Raw genomic sequence first — 20,042 nt, 5'->3', positions numbered from 1 at the left:
ACACCACCTCTCCTCCCCCTGTTGGTTTTCTAACACCCAGAGTTGAGGCTAGGAATTTGCCTGCATTGTCAGCCATGGCCTCCCCTCTCCCAAGAACCACCTGATTGTCTTCACACTGAACAGACTCTGTCTGCTTTGGCTAAACATTAGTCCCCAATGCCGGATACTTGAAGGGAGAAAAGTACTGGTCATGTTTGGGATTTGCTTGTCCTCCCTTCTCGGGACATAGGAAAGAGCCTGGTAGCCAGGTGATTTCCTGAGAGCTTTTGGGGTGGGTTTTGTCTTCCCGTTGCCATGGAAACAGGATCCATGTAAGAGCCTCATACCCATGTGAACTCACCATAGAAAGTGGACTGTATACCTGCCTGCTCTCTTTCCCCTTGCCCTTCATAGCCTTCCCCCGGATCACTGGCCTCAGGCAGGGCCCACAGCCAAACTCTGGTTGCCCTCTCCTCCCCAGAGCTGCCTCCTTCTATACAGTAATTGCACATGTCTTCCTGTGTCCCTGGCATGTTCAAGTAGCCTCTCTTTATCCATAAGCAAGCCCTCTTGCAGCTAGTCCTCCACATGTATTGTTTAGTTTTTGTCATTATTTTTCTGTAAGTATGAGACTTGGTGATGTCTGCATAAACCTTTGATGGATAGAACCATTGGATAAGAGCACAGAGCACCCGATTCTGGAATTTGACCTTAGATGTTTGGGACCCCCTTGCTGTCCTCCACACATCCCACCCCCTCCATGCATCCTGGCCCGTTCCCAAAACTTTGAACTGACATGTTGTCTCATTGACTCTCCTCTGTGTCACCACGGGCCTTAGGGAAGAAGACTTTATGTTCTTCCTACATCGCTTCCTTTGCCCCTGCCTACTGCCCTTGTTAACCCTACAGCTCCAGCCTCAACTGCCCCTCTGTCTTGGAGACTTTCAGTTCGTCTTTATGTCAGTGTGTGTGTGTGTGTGTGTGTGTGTGTGTGTGTGTTGTGTGTGTGTGTGTGTTGTGTGTGTGTGTGTGTGTGCGTGCGTGCGTGAGACTTTCAGTTCATCTTTATGTCAGTGTGTGTGTGTGTGTTGTGTGTGTGTGTGTGTGTGTGCACGCGCGCACGCGTGCACGTGTGTGCATAGGCTTGACTCCTTCCAGTCAGTTCTCAGATCATTAACAGCAAAATCAGTCTTCCACAACTGCTGCTGACCCCCTCTCTGAGCAGACTCCTAGCATGCAGTCCGTGCAAACCCTAAGCTATATTCCTGTTGTTATTTGAGTCTCAGAACCTAAAGGCCAGATTCTATGCTTAGCCCATGTGCCATGCACTTTGCTGCCCAGGGGTCTTGCAGGGAGAGCAGCAAAAAAGAAAGACAAGGAAGGCATGGACTCTGCCATTGGTATGTAGACAGTAGTGCAGACTTGTATGGAAATCAGGGCAGAGGTCTGCAGTAAGAAAACACAGGGAAGGATGGCAGGCTGCTCCCTATGATGGCAGAAGACCCGAGGCAGTCCCAGGAGTCCCTCTGGTGTCCTTTTACTGCTGGCAAAGCCCACGGATCTCCTCCTGCCATGACATCTCTGTGTATGTTTCAGTAAAAACAAAGACCAAGTAAATATACGGTTCTTGTGTAAAATGTATAAATATGTGCTCACATACCAGCACCTATTCAAAAGCCCTGTGTAAACTGTAAAGATCCATTGAGTAAAAACTGCAGCATCCAAGCAAATGGCACCCTCTCACAATCCCTGCCAGCAACTAGACCATCTCCTTGGCATTCCCCTAACTTATAGCTCACATGCACCAAATGCGCCCCCTTTCCCAGCTGCTGTTATTTACACTCATGGAGGTGACCAGCAGGTGCAGCCATCAGAGGAAGTGCCAGCCATCAACAGCCACAGGACCAGAGCCTTGACAGCCCTGTGGCCACACTATTACCAGCAGCCAGTAGGGCAGCAGTGACCTAAGAACAGCCCAACCACACTCTGCTGCCTGTAGGTGATAAGCTGCTGCAAGGGCAGCGCCAGGAAAATCCCACATCCCTACACCCTGCCCCAGGCCTTCCCAGGTCTCTCAACACACATACTAGCATCATAAGCATAGATTCCCAGACATGTGTTCTAGCCAGAAGCTATCCGTGATGGCTTTTTACCTGCAGGCCATCACCTCCGGCTCCTCTGGAACATGGCTGCAGTCCTCTCTCCAAATCTCTTATTTACTCTAAGGTCCTTACAAGTCTCCTTCTGTGGGTAGACACCTCTTTGGCCACCTGGGATATATCTGTGTCAAAAAGGCCCTACAGGGCCAGATGTGGTGGCGCACACTTTTAATCCATCCCAGCACTTGGGAGACAGAGGCAGGCGTCTCTTTGAGTTCGAGGCCAGCCTGGCCTCCAAAGTGAGTGCAGGAGAACCAAGACTTCAAGAGAAACCCTGTCTCGAAAAAATAAAATAAAAAAGTCCCTACATTCATGGGTTTGCATTCTAGCAAGGAAGCAGCATACACAGAGACTAAGGCAAGAGGCTTCAAAGAGGGCTGGTCAAGGGGCATCTGGCATGAACAAGTGAGGACTGCGATGTCCATAGCCACTTGGTGTTTGCATTCCTTTTTCTCCCTGTTTTTGAATGCTGAAGAGCCAGAATGCCATCCTCCTAATTGCTGCAGGGCGCTGTTCCCCAGGACCGCTCTATGCCCTGACTCTGCCTTGTAGGGCTCTCTCACAGATCCAGGCCTCTGCCCTCTCCCTAGCACATCATCTTGTCTAAATCCACCTGGTTCTTCCTTTGTGAGCCCTGTAGGGTCAGCGTGTGGTGTTATTCCACTCTGGCGGAGCCTCACTTCTTCTCCAGTGCTGGGGTATGAAATCAAACCTTCTAAAAATGTTCCAAAGTTGATCACAGAAGTTCTGGTAGCATCACCCCCCCTCCTCCTCACCCCCACCCTCACCAGGGTTGCTCCCTGATATCCCAAATGAGAATCAGTTTGAGGATGTGGCCAACAGCCTTTCTGAGCACTTTTTCATTATGCCCCTGAAAGGATTTTGAACAACAGAAAGTGCTAGAAGACCACATTTTCTACATCATGGCTCTAGAGAACCATTTTCAATTATACATTACAAAGTCATGGTTATATTTCCAGCCTAGGCCCCAGGAACCAGGTGCCTTAGAGAAATTGGCCCAGGTCCCTGGGCCTCAGTTTATTTGAATGTGGTAGGAGTTGGATGTGGAGGGCTGAGAATTTGTTGTAGCTCCTGGCCTTTGTGGTCCCAGTATGAGGTGAGGTCCCCACTGTACTCACCTCTCTCTGGGCTCCTGTGTAGCTCATGTGGGGTTGTACAGAGAAAGGGACAAGAGAGACCTTTCCATGGAGAACTGCAGGCACTGGGGTAGTGCTGGGTAAAGAACACCAACCCTTGGGGGCTTCTAGGCAAGATCACAGGGAGAAATGTGGAAGAATTACTAGATACAAAGTGTTGGGCCACAGAAATGACCAGAGCAGGAAAATAAACTAAGGACTGATGGCATTTTCTGTGACCTTGACTGGTTAAGAGGACGAAGGAAAAGAGGCAACATGAAACCTAATCCTTAACCGTGTCAGCCATCAGTCAACCATGTGACTGGTGTGATCCCCTGCACATGTGAAATCTTGGCCCAGGCAAGGCAAGCAAGCTACCCAAAGCCTTCTAGCTAAGCGATGTCAAGTCAGTGATTCAAGCCATTCTTTCTATCAACTTTTGCACTCCCATGGAGCTACAGCCATGCACTGAGATGGGGTCAGCATAGCATCACTGCAAGCAGGCGTTTGTGGCTTCTGTCACTCACGGGCCCTCATCTGGTTCCATCCTGCAACTGACCCGCACAGAACTGTCACCAACTTCCCTGTGCTGATGGCCCAGCCAATGGATGCTGGATACGCTTGGAATGTTCACATAGAGCATGTGTGGGGACCTCACGGAGGCAGGGGCAAGAGCAGGCACGGGCATGGAATGCACGCCACATCCACAGGCCAAATCAACAGGGCCAAGAGACAAGGAGCGAGAACAAGAGGAGAAGGAACCAGGGCAAGGAGGTCTGTTTCAGGAAAGGATGACTTACAGTGCTAGCTCCAGGCCCCCCTCACCAGCATCCCTGGTGCCACCTTTCCTTAACAGCATCTTTCCACCCCAGACCCTCAGGTCTGATTTCCAGTTACCAGTCATTTTCTATGGGCTCCCTGATGATGAAGCCTATTGACTCCTTCCCTGGCTCCAATTCCTGCCTGCATTAGAGGAAAGCCTAGCGATGGACACTGCTGCCTGCTGTGTGTCCATCCCTACAAATATGAGGAAATCACAAAGTAGAAAACAAGGCAGATATGACCATAGGCTTAAACTACTTAGCTTGGGGCACGTAGACATCCAAAAGCAATGGCTCCAAGACCCCCTATGTAGCACACCAAGGTGTTTTCACCTGCAGCTAGGAAGGTACTAAAGACCCGGATGGTTGCAAGAGGTTGTCTAAGGAACACCATCCGGCCTGCCAAGGCTTCGCCCTACACAGAACTCACTGGGTGGTTATGTCCTGACTCTGCTGTGAATTGTGTTTCTGCACTTGGAGGCACAGGCCTCCGAGAGCCCTCATCCCAAGCTGCCCTGACGTCTTGTCTCCTGCTGTGAAGACATGACCCAAGGACTGTGAAGCCAGGGGTGACACTAAAATGACACAGGACCAGAGAAGTAATCAGACCTAAGCCTAAATTTTGAAGTAAAATATAGCATAAGTAGATGACATCTTAATCTAAGCAACAGCGTGCTAAGTACAAAAGCATCAGGAGGGACGATGGCCATGGTGAACAAATCTTTAAAGTCCTCCCCAGTAGGGGATCCCCGGTGTTCCAGTGAAAAATAAACAAAATTATTTCTTTGTGGTGGCTAGAGGCTGGCTTAGTGGGGCCAGCCAAGCTGGTGGATTTTCTAAATTGCCTCCATTTGGGTCTTATTCAAGATGAGATTGACCCAGAAGTCCTTTAAGGGCTTGCCTCCAGTCTTTAGAAGTGATGGGTAGCTGTGATGATGTTGGGGTGAACCTAGGAGCAAAGCAACAACCCAGAACAACCATGCATCAGAGCCCCTGTCATGTCTACAGAGCAGATAGCCTCCACATGGCTCTCTCATTCCACTGCCAAAGCCCCGGAGACATGGAGCTCTCTATCTGGTACTCCATGACCAAAAGCCCTGGACCAATGGGGGTGAGCTGGGTTGGGGGTGGAACAAAAAGATACACTAAGAGGTGAAGGCTTGACCATTGTGGAAGCTGTCTCATGTCAGTGGAAGAGGCCTGGGTGCTTAGAGAAGAAATGTCCTGCGTACACGGGTGTGTGTGTGTGTGTGTGTGTGTGTGTGTGTGTGTGTGTGTGTGTGTGTGTGTGTGTGTCCGTCTGCTTCTATCTGTTTCTGTGTTTTGTATCAACCTGTAGCCAAATCCTACTGATCCATCCCCTCCACACATGCAGACCGACTGGGCCATCAGAGCAGAAGCTCACCTAGCCTGCGTGCTACAACGGCTAGAGAAGAAAGGCTCTTCTGTCCCCTCCCCCACCCACTCTTTCTACCATCCCCAAAATGATCAAAGCCAACTCTCTATGGGACTGCAAGAAAATAGCTAACTCCAGCACTCGGGAGGCAGAGGCAGGCGGATCTCTGTGAGTTTGAGGCCAGCCTGGTCTACAAAGTGAGTCTAGGACAAGCCAAGGCTACACAGAGAAACCCTGTCTCAAAAAGACAAAACAAAAAAAAAAAAAAAAAAAAAAAAGAAAGAAAGAAAGAAAAGAAAAAGAAGGTATCTAACTATGAATAGTTCTTTCCTTCAAAAAAAAAAAAATCCCATTACGTGTTTCCTTGTTTGTACCTTAAAAACAAACACAGGGCCAACATGTGAAGGTGAAGGCTTAGGCTACAGCACCAATGGGTGAGCTCAGTTAGGGATAACTACAGTAGCAAGGGCCCATTGTTGGGGTATCCCCCTAGGAAGATTACTAGGGAATCTGGGAGAGTAGGGGCTTTAATGTGCTCCTGTGAGCTCCTGTCACCAAACAAATTCAGCACTCTAGCCCAGAAAAACAACTCCTTGGGGCACTATTGACATTCTCCTAAGGTATGTACAAGGCCTCCTCCAGGACTGAGGAGCCGTCACACACACTTGCGTGTCAATAGCCAAGGGTCCCCATCTCTGAACTGAGCTCTTGGCAAGGCCATGTCCAGCCTGGGCCTAGTCATCTAGGGGGAGGGAGAGTCTTTCTGGAGAGGGTTCGTGACTGCACCTTGAGATCTTCTTTAGTCATAATCCAAGTCCAGCCTTTTCTAACTGAGGGGCTGTCACCCTGAAGCTCCTTTGCCTAACCGTGTGTGGACAACAATGGGCACGAGGAAACCAGCATTCGGCCTTCAGCCAGTACTTCACAGAGCAAGTTAAAGTATAGAAAGTGGGGATCCTAAAAGGTCGGCTTGAAACAGGCTCACTGAAAACGGAAATTGAGCTCCATCCGCAAATCTGGAAAGCCTCCCTTCCTCCTCTGTTCTGGGCCTGAGTCATCATACCCGTAGCTAGAGGTGGTCACTAAGTGGGAGAATTTCATGGGTCCTTGTGGCCATGTGGCCCAGTGACACACAGCCCGTGCCCTCACTAGTGTCCCTCGCCCTGCCAGGCCCACGCTTGTGTATTTCTTTCACTTGTTTCCTTATGCCCTCTCCTACCACTGTGTTGTTCCTCTGTTAGCCAAGACTAGAGTACCAAGCTCTTCGTTGGAGACTCATTACAGCTTATCTCTGTCTGCCTTTCTTTAAAGCCAGCTGAACATACCCAATGCTCTCCCTCTATGGTAAGACCAGCCCTCCGGACCACATTCCCAGCTTCTGTGGCCCCCCCCTCCTCCCTCCAGCCACCCACTTCTTATCCACCCCGATTTCCAGAGCCCTGGGAGCTTAGCCCAGCTCCCATTGCATGTGGCCACCAATGTCCATTGTGTGCCTTACCTGCCTGTGCTCACGTGAGCTGTGCAAGGGTGTGTGTCGTGGTGTTCCTCTACTTCCCCCAAGCTTCCTCTGGGTGGTGAGTCACCGTGAGCCACTGGGAGAGAACTGGACCCTTGCTATTTCCTGTTAAACATCCCAAGGACTGGGTTTCCTCTGACGTGGGAATTCGTGAAAGATGCTTCTGAGAACTGTGATGAACGCTCCCAGGAGAAGACAAAAGTGGGGGTGGGCCCCAGCTAGAAGGAAAGGCAGTTCTACTTGGTTCTATCATGACCCGGTTCCCCCTGGGCTTTGTGTGGAAGGCTGTGTGAAAGGCACATGCTGGGATCTGCTATGGCACAAGGATTGGGCCCTCTAGTCTCTACTGTGGCCCTGAGCCTTGGTCTTATGTCTTTCCAAGTTCCCCCCCACCCACAAGTGCATTACATTTGCGCTAGACTCATTTTTCTGCAACATGTGGGAAGCAGGAACACAAACAAACTGAGCCACTCCCAGTAGAGGAATGTAACTTTCTTTTGGCTGAGCGGTAGACATGCCTCACCACATGACCTTGAAGTCTCCTTGGAATGGCTTCCCCTAAAAGCTCCATCACACCTTTCAAACTGGGCTGATGGCTCCCCAAATCTCTAAAGGCTAGATTGAGACCTGTAGTGATGATTCCCATAGCGTCCCACCCTGGCCAAAAGGCTGCCTGGGAAATTTTTTGTCTTTTGGTTTTTTTTTTTTTTTTTAACTCATCAGGCCCAGGTGTCCCTGTGACACCAGCTTTACAAATGATTGACACCCACAGCTGAAGTCCCCACGTAAGCTTGTTTTGTTGTGTTTTTGCTGTGGGTGTTCTTTTTTCCCTTTCTTGAACATGGTAGAACTGATACATTACAGAGCTCCCTGCATGCTTCTCTGAAGAGCAAACCTCCTTCTAAGGACAAAATAAATAAATAAAACCTAGAAGAGGCAAACAGATGCAGATGTTAAAGAGCCAAAGACAAATACATCCTGGGTAGGACCAGCAGCCCACAGGGCTGGCCTTATGCATTCCCAACACCTGGGAGTCTGTCTGCTGGCTGGCACAGCTGGCGTCTTAATAGCAATTGGGATGGCTCCAATCTTAATATATAAGAAACGTTTTGACTCTCCATCCTATATAGAGGGTCTGAAAACCAGGACTCTCTGACTTGGTTTTTTTCAGAGCCTTCCCAGTACGGAGGGTGGTGATGATCTGGAAAATCTGCCCCAAACGATCCTGCCTACTTTGGGGTCAGGGTGGTAGACTACATCACTCCAGCCTGTTGCCCCTTGCCTATTCCTCAAGTTTATTACATACAGCCCCCCCAGATAGAATCGAGATAAAGCCATCCAGAAGGATGGTCCAGAAGGCCATAGAGGAAGGACGGAAGGGCTTGAGCACTAAGGAATAGTCCAGGGTACAGGTAGGCATGGCGCCGTAGGAGAGCAGGCCTGATCTTAGAAACACTGTCAAGTACAACCAGAGGACATGTTAAAAGGACAGGTCGGGATGGGACAAGAGAGCAAGCAACCTAAGACCCCTCCTTCAGGGGGTGCCTTGGACGGGAGCCATAACAGGAAATTCTAAGGTCCTTTCTCTCCTGGTGCGGCTGTCAGCGGGGCTGGATAGGCTGCACTAGCCTCAGGGAAGGCGGAAGGGCTCCCACCAGCTCTCAGAGCTCTGGAACACAGCCAGTTGCTCACACGAGCAGGAGGGCTAAGGGTATAGTCAGCTCTTGTTCTCAGGTACGGGGGCAAAAAGTGACACGTGTGCCCAGAGACCTGGCTTGGCGTGTGTCTGTGCCTCCAAGCTCCTTCAGACTAGGAAGCCAATAGCGAACCTTTGGCCACAGATTCCCAGCAGCCCAGAAATTCTAACCCCTCCCCAGCCCCCACAACCTCAATGCTGCCTCCATCTCTTTCTCTCTGTGCAAGACCTTACAGCAGGTACTCCAAGTGGCACTCCATAGTGTTAATATACCACGCTTAGCCTTTTTGGGGACTCGGTGCCCAGAATGCCTCTCCTGCCTTGTCTGCTGGCATCATCAGTCCTTCCAGGCTATGGACCACTAGGGAAAGTCCCAAAGGCCCTGAAAGGGCAAGTCCAGAGGCTGTAATGAGGTGTGGGACAGAGGTCCTCTCCCCTTATAACACATGGCCCACTACCACCATTTCCCAGCAGCCACTTGGGGCAGGGCCATAGGAAGTAGAAAGTGGGAGCAGAGAGTAGTGAGACCTGAGTGGCCATGGCATGCTCAGGAGCAGTTTCAAACAGCTGGGAGCATGAAGTCATTACCATCCCACCTCCTGATGGGGCCCACTTCCACTCACAAGGCAGAACCCCCAACTGAGAAGATAGGAGCTTCCGGGATGCCTTTCTCCCACCATAGGAGGGCAGGAACCTCTAGGGCACTAGCTCTGTGATCAGATTGAAGAACTGGGAATTGTGGGGATGAGAAGGACAGGAAAACAAAGCCATAGATAGACACGGGGCTGTCTTGGGGATGGGCTGCCGACCTAGAAAAGAAAAGGTGCTGGCTTTCGCCTCAGAAACCGGAAGTTGGGGCCTAAGAAAAAGTCTAGTGCAGCTGACCCCACCCTGGCCTGCCTCCTCTCAACCAATGGCTGTTTCTCAGAGGATCCCCCTCCTGCCCCGCCTTCTTGCTGTGTTAACTGCACCCCCTATTGCCAACGGGTTCTAGAGTGCAGAGGAGAACTCCCGCATCTCCATCACCTTCTTCCGCCTCTTCCGGGTCATGCGCCTGGTGAAGCTGCTGAGCCGTGGGGAAGGCATCCGGACCCTGCTGTGGACCTTCATCAAGTCCTTCCAGGTAGCCACGCCACGCCCCTTTGTGAAGCTTGTAGAGAGACAGCCTCCACTCCTCACAGGAAGTAGAATGACCTCGTGTTCTACCGTCAGTTTCTCTAGGGCTCCCCAGCAGAGCCAGACCAGGAAAGAGACCGCTCCAGGCCAGCATAGGGGCTCAGGGCTGGCTCTCGTTCTGTTATAAATGGCCGCGTGATTGTGTGACAGCAATGTCATGGCACCTGGCTTTCCATGTTCTGAAGGGAAAGAGGGTAAACCTGAGATTCCAAAATCGAGGGCTCAACACATTCCAAAGAATTTACTGGAAAAAGAGGGTTGCTTTCTAAGTGTAAAGTTCATGAAACGCGAAGCAGTTAGGGCACGTGGATTTCTGGGAAACAACCACGGTGCTTCCGAGACACCATGAAAGCCAGCTTCTCCTCCCACACAGTCGCTCTTAGAATGTCCTAGACCCTGCAGCTAGGGCTCTGTGTCCCCTGCTCGAATAGGGCATGGAGTCTGTCTCCATCCAGATGTGCTCAAAGTTATGGTTGTACCCAGAGGACAATTGTCTTGTGGTTTCTTGCCTGCCCTGTTTGGAGTCCCTTCCAAACTCTCAGCTCTGTGGACAGTGCCACGCAAAGCTCTCTGGTGGATGACCCCATGGTCCCCCAGCTGCACACAGAGGCAGTGGTCCTCCAACCATGCCCCACCCTGCTGGCCCTCGGCACCTAAAATGAGAACTTGGGGCTCCCCACTCAAGACACTGCCCAAGTCAAGGTGGAGGGGGGTTCTAAGCCCTAATAGGATCAAGATAAGAGGCTGATCCTGCCTTGGCTCTTAAGACACCCCAACATTTTCTTGTAATGAGGAGTGGCTGAGGTGACCTTGAAGAATGGGACTTCATCAGGGAGCCAAAGAGCCCGCCTTAGATTAAAAAAATTGTGTGATCTCTCAGTGCCATCTAGTGGCTAATGGGCAATATATTGCCTAAGCCAGAAAGCTAGGTCCCACAGAAGGTGTTGGGAGCCATAGGCATTGGCCGTGGCTCCGTTTGTGGAATATACCAGATGACTAAAGTGTATGGAACCAAATTATGTGTAAGCTAGTGTGTTGTGTGTTTCTCAAGCCTTAAACCATTTCAATGTCACACCTGCTGCCAGTGAAGTGTTATCATTCCTCGTCCCTCAGATCAGGAAACAGGTCCAGAGAGGTCAAGTAACAAGCCCCCGCGCACCAGAGCTGGAAGGCAGGCAGACAAGATGCGAGCCCGTGATTTTTTTCACATGTCTCCTTATTAGATGTTTTCATGGCAATGATGCTGACTGCTCATTTCTAGCAAAGTAACTGGAGAAAGATGGGGGACAAGCTGCCTCCTCCCCCTCTTTTCTCTGGTGACTACAGTCATCTTGCTGTGTGACTTCCATCACCTTTGTGCAAATATCTAACTAGTCTGAGGAAACACTATGGTGCTACTCCCGTTATTCTAAAGTCTGCTTTTAAAACCAAACTATGGACTGGGACCAGGGCTCAGTGAGCAGCTGACTGCTCTGGAACTGGGAATGCAATGCTTTCTGGGAAAGGATCAGGCTGGCCTGTACCCCTGGGTCTCATGGCCCCTCTGTGCTTCCTTCTAGGCCCTGCCCTATGTGGCCCTTTTGATCGTGATGCTGTTCTTTATCTATGCAGTGATTGGGATGCAGGTATGAGAAACTCTGCCTCTCTGGTCCCCTCCCCCAGCCCCAAGCACCATAGTCCTTCCCCATTGCTCCCTCTCTCCTGACTTTTGTTCCTACCTGTCACTCAACATCCACAGAGCTGGAACACCCCCCAATAGAATGTGGTATAAGCCATGGGCACAAGATAGCACAAGGATCTCTCCTGCCTTACAGTACTAGGCTTGGGTTCTGCAGTGGGAAAATATTCATAAATTAAAGAGCAGGCCTCAGGAGAGATCAGCCTCATCTGAGAGACAGAAGGAAGTGGGTGTGTCCCACCAGCATCCTCTGCTTTGTCCACATCTGATGTGCCTGATCTGAGGCAGGGAGAGAAGAAAAAATGCTGCCCAGCACACATGCAGTCCTCTCCAGAAACTTCCTTCCCAGGGACCTGCTGCCCTTTCTCTGTTCCCTCACCCAGAGTTCCCCACCCCTTCAGGACTCCAGATGAGTCTTTCCAGGATCTTAAGGCAGCACCTCCCCAGCCAAGCCTGTACACTAGCCAGGATCTTCCTTAGCACCTCCCTATATAAAATCACTAAAAGGTCCTCTTGGCGGGAAGATTGAGCTTTAAACAATGAAAAGAACTACATCAGATACAGGAGGCAGCTTTGGCAGCTTCTTGGATAAACACAGCTTCAGAGGGCCAGGGAAAAACACAACAGACCCCTGACATCAGGATTGAATTAAGCTTGTCCGAGCTCTGGACCACCCATTCCATACCACTGCAGAATCCAAGAATCAACTGTGTGTTTCGGCCCCTGGAGATGCAAAGGAGAGACGGCTGTGAGCCCTAGTTCCTACACTGATTATCCTGATCTCTGCATCCACTTACCACCCCCAGCCTCAGCTTTCTCTGGGCTGAGGGGCCTTTCCTCCTGAAGGTATCCATGCTAGAGCTGGGGTCCAGGGATCATGGGACAGCATGTGTGTGCTGGGTCACATCAGAGTCTGCTTGGCCAGCTCCTCCCAGAGTAACTGGGACCGGAGAGGCTGTTGGACAGTGGCTGGAGACAAGCATGCTGTCATTTTCTGGTCCCTGAATTCCTCTCTCCTCAGGTGTTTGGGAAGATCGCCCTGAATGACACCACAGAAATCAATCGGAACAACAACTTCCAGACGTTCCCCCAGGCCGTGCTGCTGCTGTTCAGGTGGGTCTCAGGTACAAATGTTTACACACACAACACACATGCACGCATGTACACATGCACACACACATGCAAACATATGCATTCACACACATACACACACACAGAGCTACTGCTCTTCAGGTGGGTCTCAGGTGCACACACACATGCACATGCATGTGCACGCGCGCGCACGCACATGCACACACACACACACACACACACACACACACACACTTACAGGACAATAGCCTATCCCTGGGAGAGCCAAGGAAGCAGGAAGAGTGTGGCTTCTTCTGCCCTCCTAACCGGAAGTCTCATTTACACCAACTTTCCATATGCAGAGACAAGGCAGCACACACATCTTCTGGGGTCCTCTGACCTAGCCATTAAACTCCAAAAGCACTGTGGCTTAGCCCTTGACCTGGCACATAGGCAAGCTCAACACACTGACCTTGAGCAACATAATCCGCCTTCTCTCACGGTCTGTTTACCGAACCATCCTCGAGACACCTCACTTCTTGGAAATGTGCCAGCCCAGGTGTGGCTGAGAAGGTGGTTTTCTTACACTGCCTTAAGCTCATTGCTTATACAGCCAACTTTCTCTTGGCTCGCCATGATCCCTTTATCTGCTTCCATCTTTTTCTCCCTTTTCTGTTTTGCATGGTGTCACACTCTAAGATTCCATCTAGTCCCAGGCTGGTAGGTAAACCTATTTCTCTTTTCTCCAAAGCAAATGCTTGCCTGGTCCCTGAGTCCCTTTTCCATAGCATATGGGGGAAAAAGCTGCCAGATGATGCTACCTCCACCATCTCCCAATAGAACCTGGTCCCAGACCGAGTTTATTACTGCTCAAAATACATTTATCAAAATGATGGGTGCCCTAAATATCAGCCTGGCATCTCCACCCCACCCCCAGATCACACACCATCAGAATACAAAGCTATCTATTGTAAGCTGATTTTTCACAAAGGTAAGCTCCTGCCACATTTAAATGCAAGAGATGGTTGCAGACCTCAGACTGCCAAGTGGCTGATCTCTCCCTCTTTTCTAAAGTCCTTAATGGCAGAAAACATCTTTTCAAAGAGCAAACCTCTAACACTGCTAAAGACAGAACATAACAAAGATGAAAGAGTGCTACAGGTGAACTAGAAATGTTGAGGAACTTCTAAATGGAGAAAGTAGATGGGGTTCAGTTCCCAAAAGAATGAGACTTGAGAAAAGCACACTTCTAGACACTTGGAGACCATGGAGGGTGAGGAAGCAACCTGGGCCATCTCTAGTCTGAGACAGGCAGGATCTGGGCCGCCATTTGAGCTGATCCTCTGGGATTTGCATCCTGGGAAAGTTCTGCTATGCTCAACAGCTGTGACAGCAGTATTTGACATAGCACCCCAGGGCTTTGGGGTCTGAAAGACCCAGCAGAGCGCCCCGTCCCCAGGAACCTACCTTCAGAGAGAAGCTGCTCACCAGACCCCTCAGCACATCTTGCCTTTGGTCTGTGATCCCCAGAGAGCTTAAGTAATGAGGACAGAGAGCTGGGTTCTCAGAAACAAAGAACAACTGACAAGAAGCCCAAAAATCTGAGGAAGTACATATCAGGAAGGAGAGGTGTTTATGTCATTCTCAAGTCAAAAACAAAGGAACACAGAGGGAGGGAGGAAGGAGGGAACAGATCCAAAAGATTTGAAGTTAAATACAATTCATATTGTTAGGGTGAGTAAAGACTGTAACACTCATGTTAAATTAGAAGAAAGGGCGACAGCAGCCATTGCTAAACAGAACAAAGGAGGAAGAGAAAATGCAAATGTTCAGTATTTTTATTTTCCTTTCTAAAATATCTTTTAAATAGATGAGATGTATAGCAGACAGGATACCACTAAAAATGTATTGGAGAGCTGAAAGATCAGCTGGGGTCCACTTACTATATAACCAAAGTACAACAAAAAATAAATTATGAAATAAAGACTAAAGCCAAGAGAATAGAGATAGAAAAAGCCTACCATGTGGTAGAAATTCTAGACAAGAACAAAAAACATGAAGAGAGTAAAACAACAGGCTGATTAGATCATTTTAAACCTTCAGGTTGAAATGGCCTACTAAGTACAGAATAGGTTACTAGGAAAAATCTTTAACCCTCCCGGGGGTGGCTTATGCCTAGGTCCTTAGAACTCAAAGGCTGGAGCAGGAGGATCATGAGGCCAGAGCTCGTTTGGGTTATAAGACAAGACCCTTTCTCAATCTTATCTCCAAATATCCGTAACTGTTTGTTGATAATGTCTTTTTAGAATGCCTACAATTAAAAACAAAACAACAACAACAAAAAAAACAACTTTAAGGTTCCCAAAATGCAAAAACTCTACAACATTGAAGAGAAATTCTTCAAACCTGGTTTTGTTGTTGTTTTATTTTATTTTTGTCTTGTTTTTGTTTTTTGAGGCCAGCTCTACAAAGACACTAGAAAAAAGGAAACTATAAACCAGTATTCCATAATTGACATCATAAATACAAAAAAATCCTAGCAGACTTAATTGAACATTGTGTTAAAAATCTCATTCAACATGTGCAGGTGGGATTTAAAGCTGGAATGCAAGCGTGATGCCCCATATGCGAATCAACAAGTATGGCACATTAACAGTGTAGCTGTCTCCATCACGGAGAGCCACTGTGTGACCCATCTATATGACTGGGAGTAAAGTAAAGTCACATACATGTTAAATATTGAAAGTCAGCAACCAGGGACAAAGAGATGGAACGCGCACATCTCAGAGCAGAGGAAGGAGAGCGCATGAGCTCAGTATGCAGCGCTTGTCTCAGAAACCCACGGCCCCGGGTTGGATTGTGAGCCCTGCCTAAAAGCAAACCACTAGATCAAAACACTGGACAAGGGAAACTTCAGTGGTTTATCAAAAGGGCAAAAGTGGCACTTAAAAAAATAAATTAAAAAAAATTTAACTGGCATTTAAATAAAGAAAAAGTTGGGAGACTAAATTAAACAGGAAGAAGAAAGATAGTGCAAAAGTACTAAAAATTAACCTTGTTGAATTTTTCCATTAAAAACCAAACATTAGGACCAGCAAAATAACACAAGGCAAAAAGGTGCTTACTGCCAAGACTGATAAACTAAGTCCAATCTCTCAGGACTCACATAGCAGAAGAGAACCAACTCCTGCAAGTTGCTCCTTGACAACCACATATATGCTGTGACACACACATGAATAATTAAAATTTTTTAAGAATAAAGATCAGCCAAGAAGAGACTTGATACCCTATGAGCATATACAGGGGGAGGAGTTCTCCCTCAGTCACAGTCATAGGGGAGGGGAATAAGGAGAAAATGGGAGGGAGGAAAGAATGGGAGGATACAAGGGATGGGATAACCATTGAGATGTAACAAGAATAAATTAATAAAAAAAAAAAAGAATAAAGATCAGGTGTGATGCATACATACAGAAAATTCACAGTGAAACCTATTAATTTGTACAATTAATATGACTGAATAATTACAATTTTGAATGATTGGTAATCTACTGTTGGTGTTAAGAATTCCAGCTCTAGCATATCTGTAATGGACATAGTGAAACAAAAGGACCCAAAGAGAGGAAAGATAGAGGTGGGAAGTGGCATTAGCCGCAGTGCTTGCCGTGTATATATAGCAGTCGCAGGATCAGTGGAAGTAAAATTCGAAGTGAGAAGCCTTTAACAAAACAAAGATGGGTATTTGATACATATAAAAAGTTTTAAATAAAGCAGTAATATATAATAATTACAAACAATACAAGCTTAACAATGTTTGGAATATATGTATATACATACATATATATATTAATAGGACACAAGGAGAAAATAAACACATAATGATGAGTTATTAAACATATAGTACATAAAAATAATAATTTGGCACAGGTGAAATACCATCTAAGAAACACAATTAAGAGGTGTCATCTATAGACTGGCCCTCAATAAATGGCAAAAAGGCACATTCTCTTTGAGCACTCAGAAACGCCCACAAAAGTAGCCAGAATTTAGGTCATAAGAACTTAAGAAGTCCTAAAACTTCTTCAGCATTAATACAGCAAAGCTAGAAATTGTGCACAGAAAAAAAAAAAAAAACAAACCTTTAAAAAATCTACCCACATATAATGTTAGGTCACCCCACTAATCAGCTGTAAGTTGAAAGTACAGCTTCTCAGCAACAGGGCAGGAGGAGGATGGTCAACACCAGAGAAAATGAGAGCCCAAGCGTCCTTATTTAAGAGATTATATTAAATAACAGACGGGCAAATGATCAAAATAATCCCAAATTATGAAGTAATTCACTCATGAAAATAAAAGTGTAAACAAAAATAGATTTTAGAAATAGTCCTCAGGAGTTGGCTTTGAAAATAGCAACAAGTAAATATGCATTTATGAAATGCAACCACTGATAAAACAAAAGGACAGCACCAAGCATGGGCATGCGGTGTAATTATGGGTGCAGACACGACTGTTAGAATGGTGCGTGAACTTCATGCCTCATTTTTGCCTCATCTCTGACACGACCAGCTAGTTCAGAATGAAGCCGTATGTCTCTCTGGCAGAAAGTAAACACAAATTTTGTGACTCCTACAAGAAGTGTGTTGTGGCACAGAAGTGGCCTCTGGCACTCGGGTGACGGGTGATGGTGGGAGTTTTTGAGGGCTGAATGACTGTAAAACCAACATACTGAAGCAGGCTGCCCCCCTACACTGAGGAGCCGCCCCCCTGCACTGAGGAGCCACCTCCCTGCACTGAGGAGCCTGCCTCCCTGCACTGAGGAGCCGCCCCCCTGCACTGAGGAGCCGCCCCCCTGCACTGAGGAGCTGCCTCCCTGCACTGAGGAGCCGCCCCCCTGCACTGAGGAGCCTGCCTCCCTGCACTGAGGAGCCTGCCTCCCTGCACTGAGGAGCCGCCCCCCTGCACTGAGGAGCTGCCTCCCTGCACTGAGGAGCCTGCCCCCCTGCACTGAGGAGCCGCCCCCCTGCACTGAGGAGCCTGCCCCCCTGCACTGAGGAGCCTGCCCCCCTGCACTGAGGAGCCGCCCCCCTGCACTGAGGAGCCGCCTCCCTGCACTGAGGAGCTGCCTCCCTGCACTGAGGAGCCTGCCTCCCTGCACTGAGGAGCCTGCCCCCCTGCACTGAGGAGCCTGCCCCCCTGCACTGAGGAGCCGCCCCCCTGCACTGAGGAGCCGCCCCCCTGCACTGAGGAGCCGCCCCCCTGCACTGAGGAGCCTGCCTCCCTGCACTGAGGAGCTGCCTCCCTGCACTGAGGAGCCGCCCCCCTGCACTGAGGAGCCGCCCCCCTGCACTGAGGAGCTGCCTCCCTGCACTGAGGAGCCTGCCCCCCTGCACTGAGGAGCTGGCCTCCCTGCAGTTGTGGACCAGTGTGCACTGGAGAGAAGCTTTGCAGATCCTACTCCAGGCTGCCTTGTGTCTTTGCACTTGGTGATTTTGGTTGGGCACAGGTGGGGGGAGGCAGGGGGTGGCGGGAGAGGAACAAAGATGTTCCAGACTGACTGATGCAAATGAACCTGGAACTCCCAAAGCTGGCAAGACCCACAGATATTTCAATCTCTTATAGATTATATTTATCAGTATTTTGTGAAAAAGCCCACAGATGGAAACTATAAGATACTTGGGACCAAAGCACCCAGGATTCCGAATCCGGCCTCCCACCCAGGATTCCGAATCCGGCCTCCCTCGGGTGTCCTGCAACACAAATACTGGCACATTGCTCTGAGGGAAATAATGTACTTAAAAAAAAAAAAAAAAAAAAAAAAAAAAGCAAGATGCCAAAATAGAGTAGAGAATGAATAAGGCCAAGGAAGGCAGGAATCAGCAGCCAAGTGGTGTGGCTAGTCTCTCTGAGACCATCCATCCTCACTGACCACAGCCAGGCAAAGCGAGGGGTTTCAAAATAAGAGCAGATCTTTACAAAGAAGCGTACAGCCTGCAACAGCAAAAGTTTAACAGCGAAACCAGGAAGAAAGTACTCTGAACAAATGTATGCCAATCTGTTGGGGAATCTAAATGAAGTAGGTGTATCAGTGTCAGTGTCAGGATCAGCATCAGTGTCAGTGTCAGTGTCAGGATCAGGATCAGGGTCAGGATCAGGATCAGCATCAGGATCAGGATCAGTATTAGTATTATAAAGCTGGCCTGGAACTTACTGTGTAAGTTAGGCTGGCCTCAGACTCAGAGAGATCCACCTGCCTCTGCCTCTGTCTCCCAAATGCTGGGATTAAAAGTGTGTGCCACCTTGCCCAGCTGAAGTACATGCTATTATCTAGGAAAATATGAATTACAAAAAAATTTACTAAAATGAAAAACTTTGCTCCAAGGTAAGACCACACATCCAAGAATATTTAAGCAGCAATAAATTGATCTCAACAGGTTTTTCTTTTAAAGAAAAGATAAAATATTAACTGGGAAAGCATTGATAAATCAAGAAACTACAAATTCAGAGAACAAATTATTCTTTGAAAATGTTTCCATGAGCAAAGCTTTCTGGACTGCATTAATCGCCTAAGCCAACGCGAGCACAGCCATTTAGTTCCGGTTTATCAGGGGCGCAGCTTCCCGGCAAGGTGCACATTAGTGCTAATTTTAACACTGAAATGCTCTCGGTACATGAGTAGCATTAGTGACAATAGATATTGAAACGATTGTCAAAATCATAGCCTTTTACAAGGCCCACGCGGCTGTGTTTTCATCCATAAGATCAAGGAATAAATCACTCCTAGTCACAGAAACTCTCAGTGACAGAGAGAGGCAGGAACCTCCCCACTCAGCCTAGAAGATGAACAAGTACCAATTTTTAAAAACAGAAACAGGAAGTCACAAACACTAAAATGTGGGGTGCTGCCATTTGAAGGCTAATCCAAGTGTAGAAAACGCAAGCAAATCAACATTGCAAGAGTGGGTAGGACCAGTGAGGTGCGAAAGCCACCAAGAGCATCACCAGTGTAATTACCAATTAGTAAATACAATCGACAAAATATCCTGCCATCACCTTTCCAGTTCGTATTTTGTTGAAAGTTAGATTCAGTGCAGTAACGTGAGAAAGATGGGCTGGGCGATGGCTCAGTGGGTAAAGTCTTTGTGAACACAAGGACCTGAGCTTAGAGCCTGAGCAGCCCGGTGGCACTCCAAACTGAGAGCGTGCATAAAGGTGTGTGGGTGTATGTGTATGTGTGCGTGTGCGGTGTGTGCATACATGCATGTGCATTTGTGTGTATGCATGCACATGATGCATGCATGAGCGTGTGTGTGTGTGTGTGATTTGAATGTGTTACAATTAAAATAATAAAGCTAGAGATAAGCCATGTACTAGAATGAGACACTTGCAGTACATGTAACTAGCAAAGAAATTATTATAA

General features: G+C 48.3%; 1 protein-coding gene across 38 annotated transcripts in view; it reads left to right on the top strand.

Annotated features, from left to right (window-relative positions):
* The window catches only part of Cacna1c (calcium voltage-gated channel subunit alpha1 C), a 638,839-nt gene that overhangs the window by 595,864 nt on the left and 22,933 nt on the right, over window positions 1-20,042 (top strand). For 32 of the 38 annotated variants that reach the window (XM_051155214.1, XM_051155212.1, XM_051155213.1 and 29 more), the window contains 4 exons: window positions 6,803-6,835; window positions 9,698-9,826; window positions 11,439-11,504; window positions 12,579-12,670. In XM_051155214.1, coding sequence (XP_051011171.1) covers window positions 6,803-6,835; window positions 9,698-9,826; window positions 11,439-11,504; window positions 12,579-12,670 — 320 coding nt within the window. The remainder of the gene's footprint in view (window positions 1-6,802; window positions 6,836-9,697; window positions 9,827-11,438; window positions 11,505-12,578; window positions 12,671-20,042) is intronic. The other 6 variants (XM_051155207.1, XM_051155196.1, XM_051155189.1 and 3 more) reach the window with 1 other exon arrangement.

This window comes from Acomys russatus, chromosome 13, assembly GCF_903995435.1.
Source record: "Acomys russatus chromosome 13, mAcoRus1.1, whole genome shotgun sequence".
NCBI classification, from domain to species: Eukaryota; Metazoa; Chordata; class Mammalia; order Rodentia; family Muridae; genus Acomys; species Acomys russatus.
The sequence above is the reverse complement of the archived record's forward strand: the minus strand, read 5'-3'. Positions and strand labels throughout refer to the sequence as shown.